The sequence below is a fragment of the Homalodisca vitripennis genome, chromosome 8 (genome assembly GCF_021130785.1).
Source record: "Homalodisca vitripennis isolate AUS2020 chromosome 8, UT_GWSS_2.1, whole genome shotgun sequence".
Classification (NCBI taxonomy): Eukaryota; Metazoa; Arthropoda; class Insecta; order Hemiptera; family Cicadellidae; genus Homalodisca; species Homalodisca vitripennis.
In genome coordinates, this window is record NC_060214.1 from 36,841,521 (window position 1) to 36,856,598 (window position 15,078).

Sequence of the window (15,078 nt, forward strand, 5' to 3'; positions counted from 1 at the left end):
ACGGCCAAATACAAAATAATTGAATCGGAAAAAGTAAGCGCTCTGTGGTGTAATGGTAGCACATTCACCCGGCAAGTGAGAGATCCGGGTTCGACTCCCGGCGGAGCAAGTACTTTTTGCGATTCAATGTTTATTGAAATTAAATAAGGCTATTGCCATTTATACAATTTAATGTAAATAAAAGTCGTTTGACAGGTATTTGGTCTTCCGATCATATGTTAGTTTGCTTATTTAATAAACGCATATGTGACAGATACGGCCAAATACAAAATAATTGAATCGGAAAAAGTAAGCGCTCTGTGGTGTAATGGTAGCACATTCACCCGGCAAGTGAGAGATCCGGGTTCGACTCCCGGCGGAGCAAGTACTTTTTGCGATTCAATGTTTATTGAAATTAAATAAGGCTATTGCCATTTATACAATTTAATGTAAATAAAAGTCGTTTACAGGTATTTGGTCTTCCGATCATATGTTAGTTTGCTTATTTAATAAACGCATATGTGACAGATACGGCCAAATACAAAATAATTGAATCGGAAAAAGTAAGCGCTCTGTGGTGTAATGGTAGCACATTCACCCGGCAAATGAGAGATCCGGGTTCGACTCCCGGCGGAGCAAGTACTTTTTGCGATTCAATGTTTATTGAAATTAAATAAGGCTATAGCCATTTATACAATTTAATGTGTATATATATATATATATATATATATATATATATATATATATTATATATATATATGTAGAAAAGAAGATTACCGCAAACTGCACTTATCCGTTTTTTATTTTATCCGTTACAAAGTGGTGGCGTTTCAAAGATTTTAAAAATAATCTGTCAATTCAGCTGAAAATGTAGGAAGTTGCCATAATTTGTTTAATACAGAAAAGGTTTGAATTGAATTATTAAATTAACAATCCATATTCCATACATACAACTATTAGAGAGTGTATTCAATCGTAATTTCTGCAATTTTAAAACTTCGTTTTCTTATAATACGTTTGCTTTTAAAATTAACGTAATATTTATTTACAAAACTTATAATATCAATGACATTAATACCAAATTGTGTTTGTGAAAATGTAACGTTGAATCTAAACTTACAATTTTCTTCAGCCTGGACATGTAATATCTGTAACAGAGAAATTATTAAACACAGTATCTAGAAGAGAAATATTGTTTGAAATTTAATTTCATTTCCGTTAATTTTATAAATAATTGGTCATCATTTGACAAATACGTTGTATACTTCCTTTGTTTGAAGGTTATTTTTGACGATGGAAGGATTGTGAAGGAAACAGAATTTTTCCGGACATTTGTCATCGTTCAGTGAAACAAGAAATCAGTAACACTACGTTTCGTGATCTGCAATCTGATCTCTTCTTCAGGTAAAGAACTAATAATTCTTGTCCTGAGTGCCCATCCCTCCCCCCTTCCCTTTTATTTCCGCCATCTTGTTTTAGCCAGCCGTGACGATTACCATTGGCTAGTCCCTCTGGTCAGTCGTAGATGATTAGTAGACGAGTGAAGACGTATTGTGACCTGTATTACGTAGTTCAGTTTTAATGATTAGTGTTTTGTATAGTTTTTTATTAAGTGCATTTTTTATTAACTGTTTATAGAGTTAATGAAGTTGATAAACAACATGTAGGTTGTGATTCCTGACTTAGGCGTGCCACAACGCTTTGGTAAGATTTGTTTATTTTAACCTAGTTTGTAATTATGTATTAGGTTAGTTCTTTACCTGAAGAAGAGATCAGATTGCAGATCTCGAAACTTAGTGTTACTGATTTCTTGTTTCACTGAACGGTGGCAAATGTCCGGAAAAATCCTGTTTCCTTTACATGGTATAGTTATAAAAATAAATTATATTTCCTTTTTTCCATAAAAATACTAATTATTTACATTATCTTAGTTCAATACATTAAATATTACAGTCATTTTCCTAATGAGTAGGCTTACTACAGTTATATCAATATACTATAACATTTATAAAAGAATTTGTGAATATGAAATTGTGTGTAAGAATAACACGAAAATTGTGTCATAAAATTACATGAAAATGGCTATTTTATCAATATGCATAATATAAAATTATTCTGTTAACTTAATAAAGATAAACTCTGTTTGTTTAAATCTAAACAAGTGACATAATATCCTTTAACATTTTACGATGATCTTAAGTCAGAAAGGGAAATTGTTTATACTCAAAATAATACCTGCACAATTTAAGATACACATGCATAGGTTAGAAACCTACTTTTGTCCAAATAGAACTTAACATGGGTTTCATAAAAGTTTGTAAATTTACGGCTAAAGTTAGATTGTAAAATGTTTTGTTATCTGGATTACATTACCTTTCGAGCGCCAGACAGGTACGATTACATTTTTATGTAATAGTGTAAATAAAGATACCTACCGTGATTAGTTTATGCCTGAAATTTAGGTATATTTTTGTTAGACTAATTGTGATGCTAAGGTACAGTTAATAAAACATGTAAACGGTAAACTAGTTACACGCTATGTAAGTAGCGTAATAGGCTAATCGAAGAACCAAATATATGGTTACTTGTTTTAAAAACTTATTAGGATTTTAATAACCTATGAAATCACCATGCCACGAACCATTCCCTAACACATACGGTATCAATTTGTTAATACGCTTAATTAGCACTGGTTTGACACATCAATTAGAGAACGGCTTTAATTTTTCTATTATAATCCTAGTAGAACCTACTATTTTTTAGGATTATATTACAACCAATGAATATCGCAAATTGAAAATTACAGTCACCTGTAGTTGCTCTAGCTAGTTCGTACTGTCATTCATGTAAACAATGATTTTGACATCAGCTGTTTTTTGTAAGTAATCTAATCATTGTTTTATTCTCATATGTTATTGTTTATTGTCTAACACAATTTTGAACTTTTGGTTAGTATTTCATATGAAAACCTTAGGTGAACGTTGGTCCCTTGTAAAAAGTCATAATTCCTTGAAAAACTGTTTGTCAATTTTAATAGCCACAATTCTAGTGATTATCAGTTAAACAACTGTTATTCTACTGCAAGAAAAGACACCCCTCGCTACTGCATCGAACTGAAACTGCTTCTCAAAATGAAAAACTGCCCTAAAAGTCACTTATCCTTCTGTAGACCATAAACGTTATGTTTCAAAACCTGCTTCTGAAGCTTCTAGCCCTGCAGAAACTTGCATCCAAACTCTATATTTATAATCTCTTGCTTCTTACTCAGCCACTAATATGGTGCTTCTCGCAACCGCTATGGTTCATGTTGAAGACGTTTATGGAAAATCACACTCACAAAGAACCTTAATAGATATCGTCAGTCAGTCACACTTTATAACTAATGAGTGCGACATGAAGATAGGTTTGAGTGAACAAGCTTTTAATTCATTTGTAAAAGGAGTAGGTACTGGAAAAAAACTGCTTCCCAAGACATTTATGTCACTGACTTTTTGCTCTCATTTTAATCTTGCTAGCCGCTTTATTATATCTGCTCTAGTAGCAGGTTTTTTGGAAGACAGCTTGCCAAGAACTAACGTATGTTTGGAAAATCTTACTCATTTGAAGTATTTCGTCTCGCTTATCCAAGTTTCCATATAAAAGGAAAAGTTATTTTTTAGATTGGAAATGCGCTATGGCCTCCTCTACTCAAACAAGATGTTGTTTTCGGACCAGCTGGGACTCCAGCTGCCCTGGAAGCTACTTTAGGATACATTCTATTACAAAAGATTCGTTTTTTAAAAGCATGCAAAATACAAACATATTTTGAGCAATTCCGGAAGAACCCAAACTAGTCCACCTTGCTCAAAGGTGTTTAGCACAAGAAGATATACTACTAGGATTATGTCTGAAGATGAAAAGGCGATTTGCATTGTATTTCAAATAACTTGCATATGGTAAATCAATGGGAAAATTTGTTTTTAATAACCCTTCAAAATATAACACTTTTAGGCTCATGAAAAATAATAATGTTTTAAAATACCTCAATCAAAAGAAAAGATGAATTTTCATTGGTTTTGTTCAGCAATAATGCAAGAAAATCGGGATAAGAACTACATATAAGTCCTGAGTCCCAAATATCAAGAATACTCCAGTTGATGCGCATTAATACACCAAGGAGTACAAAAACCTGAAAAAGTTCTTCTACGAGTTGACAACGGCAGTCCTCCCAAAAACAATTCAAACACTTTGATTTATATTCTTCACATAAATCCTAAGCTCTAACCCGAATATTTGACATACTTTTAAGATTCTGACTCTTCGAATATACTGCCACCGCTGATTTAAGCAAAATGAACCTTCAAACACAAGTCTTACCTGAGCATCGTAATTATCCAAGTCTAATATGGAGATTTTTTCCCAAGGCAATGATCTTCAAGTATATGAATTGAATTCAGTAGTTTTTGGTCTAACAAGTTCCCCTGTTATCCCCTCATCGAGTGATGTGCAAGCTTGCAGATCTGGAGAAGTCGAAATGCCCTATTGCTGTAGATATAGACCAACAAGACTTTTATATGGATAACACAGTTATTTCAACTAAAAATGAACCAACTGTAATGAAATCTGTTTAAATCTGGAGGTTTCATTCTAACGGAGTTAACACTCTGATGAACACGTGAATAAAATCCCTGAAGACCTCAAACAAAACAAAAATCCAGATCTTACAAAAGAAACATAAATTAAAGTGTTAGGATTGCAATGGTCACTTACAAACGATAATCTGATGTTCAAGATTTCCCAAGCCAGATGAGAACTGCACCAAGCGCAATATTTTATTAATAGTTGTTCGACTTTCAACTTATTGGAAGTTACTGCTCCAGTTTTGATCACGTCAATATTTTAGTTCAAGACTTATGGAGTCTAAACATAGGATAGGATGAGAAAGCACCACCAGAATTATTTCTGTGACGAATTCAATTCAGTTATCAACCTTACAGTATGCTTGTCACGTAGGAGCGGAAATGCAATTATGTATTAATAGGCTTTGCAGATGCAAGCAGTAAGGCCTACAGAGCTGCTGTGTATGTCAGAATAACCAGTAAATCTTAATGTGAAATTGAAGTACATTTACTATGTGCCAAAACAAGAGTAGCACCGTTGAAGCTCAAATCCGTTCATCGCTTAGAACTGTGTGCTGCGCTTTCCATGGCTAACCATACTACTCTTATAGTGTTTTTTGTTACACATTTATAATATTACGACTGTGCCTCTTGGTTATATATTTACATTTTATTGCTTGCATTTGTTGTTTTTCTAGTTTTTTTTTTCTCTGTTGGTACCTATATATATTTTACTCTTGTTATTTATTTACAGTATTTTCCCCATTGTTGTTTACTTTATATAGTTTATTTGCACTGTTATTATTTATCTCTTTATTTATTCATATGTCACGTCTTAGACATTAATGTGCATGCATTTAAGTTAAATATGCTTTTAAGTTAAATATTTTTTATTTTTTCAGTTTTTTATTTACCACTATCAGTCATTAATGTTAATATTTTTTTACTCTTGTTATTCATTTAAAGTTTATCTTTCATTGTTGTTGATAATTGTATAGTTTATTTGCACTGTTATTGTTTGTCTGTTTGTTTCTCCATATGGTATCACACCTTACAGTAGTGTATTAAGTTAATATTATCACTAATTTATTATATACTTTCACTAATTTTTAATATAATTTATACTTTCTTATTACATTATTTATATGTTAATTATGCCTAGATCTGATTTAGAGTCCAGTTGCATGTTTGGTTTGGCCCTTTTGTTTAAGTATGATTTAATCATCTATTATAAGTTAATAAATGTAAATTGGTTTTTGACCGTTGGAAGGAAATAAATAAATAAATAGTTATTTTCAGTAAAAGTCACAATTCGTACAGGATGGTTGCCTTATTTGATTTCTACGGTTACCTTGTACTGGATCAAATAAAATACTGCAAGATAGAATGTACCCATCGCAAATAGAATCTCTTTTAGATAAAGGAAAACTTAAGTCCTTCAAACTGGAGGCACGTTTCAGGAAAAAAGACCCCCAGTGATTGCTCTTCTAGAGGTTTAACTCTAACGGCAATGATTAACCATAACTTGTTGTTTTATAGACCTACACGGTTAAAACTCAATTATGAAAATTGGCATTCAACCAAACCCGAATACACACCGTCTCAACATATTAAAACTGTACACTTATTACTATCATTATTTAATTTTTATACATCTAAAAAGATTTTTCTCTCGAATTTACCTTATTTCACCTATCAAGAAAGTATACTCACTCAATCAAGTAGTTCTGAGTAGTCTAATTCTGTCATAAATCTTCCATTTTCGGCAACTATAATTTACTTCCCACCCTACGATACTATGGATGCCACATTTCCAGATGCCACAGTTAAGAATGACTTTTTGCCCTGTCAAGAAAATATATACATGAGAACGTCTGAGAAGCCGACTTCCGTTAAAAGGAATAGGTTGGGTTTTATAAGTCATAAAATATGTACACAAATTTTGACGTTATCTTTCTCTTCGATATTTGCATTACGTTACTGATCAAACACTGCATAATTATAGTTTTATATATTCTCGTGCACAGAGATACAAAGTAAATCCAACTTTGGTGTCGAAAGTATAGTTCATTCATACCAAAAGTGCTCATAAGCCTTAGCCTAAAATACAGTCTCATAGTTACAGGAAAAGCCCTCTAAACTAGAGGCACGTTTTAGGGAAAGAAAACCCCTGTGATTGCTCATATAGAGGTTTTAATCCAACGGAATTGATTAACCATAACTTATGGCCCTATGGACCTACATGGTTAAAGCTCGATGAGGAAAATTATCATTCAACTGAACCCGAAAACATACCAAGCAAGTGGATATGTAAAACTGTATACTTATTGTGTACAAATAATAAGTATGCAGTACTTGATCAGCAACGTAATTATTATATAAAGGACAAAAATGCCGTCTAAATTGTACTACATATCTAATGACTTATAACACACATCTTAGTCTTTTTAACAGGAGTTGGCTTTCTCAGATTTTCTCATGTATGGAAAATGGCAACATAGAATTCTTAACTGTGGCACTTAGATAATATGTTGCAACCACAATATCGTAGGTTGAAAGTAAATTACAGTTGCCTAAAATAGATATACGTACTAGTGACTAGTACTAGATTGACTATAATTTCTTAATAGACGAAACAAGGCAAATTCAAGATTCAAAATATTCTTAGATGTCTACAGACTAAATAATAATGGCATTAAGTATACAGCTCTACATATCCTCGTGCTCAGAGCTACAAAGTAAATCCGACCCCGACGTCTTAATATAGCTCATACACACTTATAGCCTAAAATTAGAGCCACTATTGATTTATGTTAAAATATAAAACTTTAAACCCGTAACGCTGATATAATAAGTCTGGCGGATGAAGAAAATAATTTGTAATATTGTTCTATGATTATTATGATTTTCTCATCTCGCTTAAGGGCATAGAATAATGTAATGCAAGTTTTTTTTATAAAAAGTCACATTTTGTTAATAAAACATTGTTGAAATTTCAACTTTAAATGTGTAACTAAAATATGATTACTTTTATTTATAAGCTACATGAAGCCCTTATCATGTATATAATTATTTTAAGTGAGTTATCTAAAAAGATAAAGACCTAGACTTTGTTATACATCAACAGTGATATAAAATAGTTAAATTATCGCTGAAATCGCAGAGCCATTCAATAAAATGTCATGGGTTGTTGTAGATAGATTCTATTTATTTTACGAGTACTAAAAAGTGTTGCACTCTTCAACTAAAAACTTCCAAAAGACTTTTATCTTAAATCTGAAATTTATTAAGATTAACAATGTTTTCTCAGAGACTATGACTTATATCTGGATTGTTTATAATATTATTTAAATTAATATGCTTATAGAGTCCATATTTTCAACACAACACAGTGTGTGAAGACGCGATAACTGTTAGTATATATTTAAATTTTAAAAAAACCATCGAATGATTAAAATACCTATACCAGTTTCTGCATGAAAACAATAGCATCAGCGTTTTGTATGTTAATCCTATTTAAATAAAATTTATGAAACTTTGGGATTAAAACATATACAATCTACTCGTATATAACGATTCATTAATCTTGTTTAAAAATGTAAATAAATAAAACCGTTGGAAACATTTGTTACACTAATTCTTTGCCTCTTGTATTCATTTGATACAAACTATAATCGCAAGGTTTGGGGGCAATCGCTGAATAGTACTGAAGTAGGGGGGAACTTTGATATTTTCCCGCACATATGGACACGTGATGTCAATTACCTCAAGATATTCAATAATTAATTAAAAATAAAATTGAATAATCACTGAACTGCTTTTTTAAATGGCCAGTGTTCAAAGGAATTAGAACAATACATTCAGTAAGTTTTATAAACTGATTTCAACTTAAACACAAACTTAAGGTCGAACATACATGTAATGAATAGCAATTCAATAAATTATGTGGACTATATTCCGTCGGTATCAAAGGAGTGTTAAAAACTTGCCATATTATTAAAAATAACTTTATTTAACAGCGAAACCGTAAGCGGTACAATAAAAATGTAACCATAATATTTCAGCAACATTTTTATTAAATACAAAAACAATATTAAGTTTTTCAATACCTTCAAACATTTTGGTCATAATGAAAAAAAAAAAAAAAAAAACCAGACATATTAATTTTGATATACATTTAAAGCTTAAATCCATTTTTTTGTTACGGGGAGACGCATCTAAAAATATTATAAATGTTAAGAATAAAATATTATAAAAAGTTCTTTGCAATGAGATTTTGGGTTTAGCCTCTGTTTTAGCAACTGCCGATCTTCAAATAAAGGCTTATATCTTTGATTAGAGCTTCACGTGTAGATCATATCCAAACTATTGCGTTATTCAATAGTCTTAACTTATAAATGCTAGTAAAATCTATTTATTGCACTTTAATTCTTAAAAAAGTAAATATTAGTTATAAATCATTACTGATAGTAGGATGGGTTATTGTAAATTTGTTTATTTTTATATTACTATAGAATACTTTTTTTTACTTTTTATAATAAATCTGTTCAAATGAATATTTTACAAGATTATAAATATTGCAGCATAAATTCAAATTGCCTAGGTACTCAATTATATAATCAGTTTAAAATAACCTGTTTGAAATACAGGATGATACTCTCTTGTATTTATCCTGTAATCATTCAAATTACCGAAAACTACCTGTTGAAAATTATCCTTCATTAACAATATAGGCAGTCACCTCCACCGAGCAATGCTATATGAAGTTGAACCGGGAAAACAGCTAAATGAATCTTCCCATACAACAGTATGATTTTTTATCCTCCCCAAGTCGATTTGACGAAAAATATGTTTGATAGTGACTTTTTCACTTGTTCGTATTTTTAATAACGCCTTGTTTATCATAATTTAAATCATTTTGGAGGTAAGAAAATCATAGTTTTTTATCAAATTAACAATATGAATTAAATTAAATATAAAGATGGGAATACTTAAAAACAGTAATTAAAACTTATACTGCGTGTACAAACAGTACTAAATGTATAAAACAGTTATAAAAGAAAATTAAAAAAGTGCAATCTCTTTAATGCATGTCTACACTCTATTAAAAATAAATTTTATGTGATAATTTAACACTCCAGTTAACACCTTCATTACGGCTCTATCGATACGGAGTGTTAATGGTTTGACATCCAGTACACCAATTACCGTGTCTGACCTAGTTAAAGTATAAATTAATTTTAGACATTTACGACCATTTATATCTTAAAATAGGTTTGGGTATTAGGGATAATATGAGTAGATGTAAACGATGCATTTCTCATCTTACCTGTGAAATAGATAATTACATGTATTCTAACATATTAATTTCAGAACAAAAGCTCACAAGCACTTGTTACAGATCCTACACTAGCAATTAGTTAACCACCAAAATAAAGATTCTAACATACTCTTTTCAATTTTATGGCTAGTATATCTATACACATTCAAAACTCATACATTGTATGCGGTAAATGAGAGAAAGTATATACTTACAAGGTGCAAAAACCACGTGAAGTTCCAATAGACCTTCATCATTCCACTGTCGTACTCAATGTAGAATCTTAGTGCACATAGAGAACTGATAGGCAGTGGGAGGGAAGAGATAACGGGACAAATTAAACAACATAGCTTTAAACATTCAACCGTATGCAAGCGAGGCAATAGAATTTTACATTTACGGCTTGTAGAAGAGTCTGACAAAACGAAAAGAATATAATTATTCTTTCAGCTTGTTAAATATTTAGCTACACGTTTTTCCCACAAAGAGGTGTAGGGCGTTTTCTGTAAAATAACAATGGATTTTGTGTTACCTATGTAATATCTTATATATGACCCATTATATATATATATATATATATATATATATATATATATATGTATATATATATATATATATATATATATATGTATATATATATATATATATATATATATATATATATATACTGTACATACAATTTATATGAACGACATCCATGTTAATGATCTGTGAAATACAGCATAGAATCCAAATAATGATAATTGTTTTCTTGTTCCTGGCCGAATTACAACTACTATGTAGATAAAACCTCCTAATATATTACCAAAATCAGGCCACTCAAAAACGTAAACACTGGATTTAAGTATTACAGTATACATTTTCCAATTCTCAAAACGTCTTTTTGGACATTAAAGTTGGTGGTTGGGTGGTCGTGACTCATATGAGACGAATAAGGGGGGTGGGCAAAATATAAAATGGGTAACATAATTAACACATGTGATTGAACTTTTAAAACCATTATTAAGAGTAAGCGTGTAAGTAATGCAAGAATACGTACTGAAATAAATCTATTGTTATATTTTTACTATCCCAAGATATTTTGAACGGGAAAATGAGGCAACTTGTATGGCCTTTGTAATAATTTTAAAAGCCCAATAATTTATCTGACTATGTTACTGTTGTAAACGTTGCTGACCCTACATTATGCCGCCTAGTTCCGTGTCTATCATCGACGGCAGTAAATTTCGAGATACTTAATCTATTTACAAACAATTTATGATTCACTTTAATTCTAAGAGTCTCTTCTAATAGAATTGAGTTAATTTTACGCATAATATCAAAATTCTACATCCAAGAAGACGGTTTTACATTTGACAAAGCGATACTGTACGATTAAAAATAAATAAATTGAGCTTTTACTCATTCGAGTGACCTGATTTTATAATCTATTCAGAAGCTTTATTTATATAGTAGAAATAATGCACTCAGAAACAAGAAAAGAACAATCATTGCCTTATGTCACTTCTATAATTTACGGTACATGCGTATAGGTGTACCTGCAAAATTAAAAAAAAGATGTAGCCCAAATAGAATCTAGAGGTACACCATTTTTACAGATTGTGTATTAGTTCGGAAAGTATCATAGGGTTTGACAACACAACGGTTTGGGTCCTGTGACACGGTTGGGTTATGTTAAGTCCAGAGGCACGGTAACTGTATGATTAAAGTTTACATCAGGAAGCCTTAAAGAATTATTAGGCAAAAACTATACTTTATAAATTTCTTTCAATTAACAAGTACACAGTTTTGCTGAAAAGAAAACCTACATTTTACAACAAACCCCTTCCAAAATACCACTTTTCATTTTGTCGCATTTGGTTCCTTACACATGTATTATGAAAACACAAAAAAGAGTGTTGGTCGTACATATATACGAAAATTGAATGATATTCAGCTCAATGCCAAGTCTACTCTTTGGAAAAAATTCAAGGCTAGTTCTTAAGACTACAATAGATAATAATTTTACCCTTTTGGTTTTGAATATTAATACGAAATCTCCATCTACTACGAAAAAAACCAAAAATTAAATATATAGCATATTCAAATACATTTGAATACCAGGAGACAGCCCCGCCAAACAAAAGACGTCTACGAGAAGGATTACTGCCTGTATAAATAATTTGCAGAGCCACATTGTTTGTTCTTACTTTTGTACTTGCTAGACAATATCTGCGAGTAGGGAAAGTAGGGAAAGGTGTCAGTGACGGTTTACCCTTTATGTCCTTTGTATACTTCTTGGAAGGACGACTTATTGTCAATGAAGTACAGATTGCCATAAATCGCATAGGTCTACTGTAGGATTCCGTTTTTATGATTGGGAAAATTTGACGACCCTTTGACGATGAACAAAACTCAAGTTTTTCCAAATATTAGTTGTAAATGTTAAGATTATATCGACGTTTTCTTGTTCTTGACTTTATTCTGTTCTAAATGATGTTTTATTGAATAATTTTATTGGTTAAATGTATTTGATAACGAAAATTTTTAATACAAAATGTACTATGTATATATATATACAAGGGGTGCGTTGGAAAGGTTTTTACTAGTGAGTCCTGATGAAAACGAAATCTTGGAATTCTAACTAGTGTTGATAATATGAGAACTATAAACACCTTGAGATTACCCAGCTCAAGAAGATAACCTGGCTTCATGAGGTAGCTCTTGAGGCAGTTGTGCAGCTCACTACTGCTCCCTCCTCGCACCGAGGTACCAGGGATTCCGCCGTCTGCTCTGATGGGCCCCTCCTCGTCACTGGAGTTTTCGGTGCTGCTGCCATCTGTGGAGGGAACAACAAACAATTAAAATTAATTTCCTTATTTTAGACTGCTATACTTCAAGATCCCTCAAGGTAGTAGTAGTAGTAATATTAGCAGTATTTATAGCAAACAACCAATACAATTTTATAACAATCATATTTTAACTAGGTATTTGAAATATTAAACTCCCATTCATTTTAGCGTTCCACAAAATTAACTAGATTCCAATTTTTAAAAGAATTAGTAGTTTAAACTTGTGTAACAACAAATATATAACTATAATGTTTTTAAATTATTTTACAATTAAAGTTACAAATACATTAATGGAAGTGTTCGATCGGTTAAAAAACAAACCTCTAACACAAATATTTATAGAAATGGCATTATTCGCTTTTATTAAATTGTAAATCTTGTAGAAGGAAGTTGAACTAAAAAATAGCCTAGAAAAGGAACTCAGTTATTGACAGAAAAAACCGAAATTAGATTGGGGAAGACTTTAAAAAGAGCAAGAAAAAAATAAATAACTTATAAGCTATTTTAATTCCAGTTTAGAACGCACGGAGCTTAACTCATACAATCCGGCGGAGCTTAATCATTCAAGTTTAAAAGTGGCTAGCAGGTGATAAAAATAGATAAGTAACCTATGAATAAAGGTAACATATAAATATAAACTTCTGTGAGTATTATTCTCAAAATACTAGTGTGGATTTGAACAAAGCATTACAAAACACAAATTAAGGTCCCTAAAAAACTCAAACTTTTGCAACGGCCAGGAACTGTGTTCGACCTTCAATTTGTTGAGAACTTTTTCGGCTTAGTTAACCATTCTGTATAGAAAATTAATCTGAGTATCAAACTGCTCCGACTATCTGAGAAAATAATTAATAATCACAAATAATATCATAGCAATAAACCTTAAAGAAAGTAAGCAAACAGATTTTGTATAAACAGAGTACACCTAAACATTCAACAAGCTGAACAGTTAAAATTAGACCCATTTACAAAACTTTGTTCGTTCTTTCCCGGGACACTGTAATTTCGATCGCAAAGATGTTTATGTAGGTATTTATGTTATGAGGCTTACAAATAATTTAGTACCATAAACAAGGAATGAATTATCCCAAACAATCTGTTTTAATTATTTACCAATTTTCGGTAGATTATTAAATCGATTTTCATTCGCCATAATGCAAGGTAATTCAAAAACATACAGCTATATTTTACAATCTGGCTCCGTTACGTTGGTTCCAATTCAAAACTCAAAATCATTGGATTTTGTATAGAGTATAGCATGGGTACATTCAGAAACAAATGAGCTATTCCACTTTAAAACTTTCAAGTGGTTACCAATTTAAAATTCAATGCATAATTTGAAATATTTTAAATTTTGGAGTGTATTATTTTTAATAAATAACTTAAACATACCTTGCCAGTAGTTCCCAAAATATTTTGGGTAATACCCTGTACAATTAATAAAGATTTGTATAATTGGACTAATGTCGGATCTATGAGTAATAACTTAAAATTTCAGAAGGGAGGTTAGAGACACTATTTTATAAAGTGGATCATTTTACCATTTGGAGAATGAAGGTTTTGACGTAAATTTAAATAATCAGGAGGAGAACCTTAATTTTTGGTGACGTAACTGATGGTGAAGTTATATCTCGGCGTCACGTGACAAAGGTTCCCTTAATGGAGGTGTGCAAATGGTACACCGGCCATTTCAGGCTATTAATCATAAGTTATGTACCACCTAACTGCCTCAAGCTGTTGTGCTACTATACCTAATGGCCTGAGATTTGTTCATGGGGCTTACACATTTGGGTTTAATTTTGATCTCTCATAAATGTACGGTGAAATAAAGAACGAAAAAATATGTAATAGTTATTTTGGGTTTATTTAAAAATAAAATTTCTTGTTGTAACTGGAATTTTCGTAAATAAATGAAAAAAACATTGATATTGATGTAAAGAATTTAGTAAAAGCTTCAGAATAGGAAAATAATTATTTTCTATGTGGTTTTTATAGAACTGACTGCAGCATAGATTTTGTACCATTAGTTTCAAAATTAAAAATTAATGGTTTTATGGTTCTTTTAATCAAAAACGTAAACACACTATATGATGACTGCACGAGTAACTGACGGCTTTTGGATGATTTCAATACAATATTTTGATTTGCTTTTGGCCCAGACAATATATATTATTGTAAGAGAGTTATGAAAAACTGTAATAAAATTTGGAATTAGAGCAGGTTATGGGCTATACAAGTCAATTACATTGAAGTTATGTATAAGTGCTATCATAAGAGCTTTGATATTTGAGTAGGAGAGGTCACCTTCTAGGAGGAATATTCATATTCAAATATGTTTAGTTTTATAGCA

The 15,078-nt window shown here is 31.2% G+C and overlaps 1 protein-coding gene across 1 annotated transcript in view; it reads right to left on the reverse strand.

The window, feature by feature from the left end:
* Positions 1-10,171, reverse strand: part of LOC124367562 (O-acyltransferase like protein-like) — a 52,226-nt gene extending 42,055 nt beyond the window's left edge. The window contains exons 1-2 of the mRNA XM_046824495.1: positions 10,113-10,171; positions 1,100-1,127 (exon numbers count right to left, since the gene is read on the reverse strand). Of these exons, the coding sequence (XP_046680451.1) occupies positions 1,100-1,127; positions 10,113-10,154 (70 nt within the window). The 5' untranslated portion in view covers positions 10,155-10,171. The remainder of the gene's footprint in view (positions 1-1,099; positions 1,128-10,112) is intronic.
* Between the last annotated feature and the right edge of the window lie 4,907 nt (positions 10,172-15,078).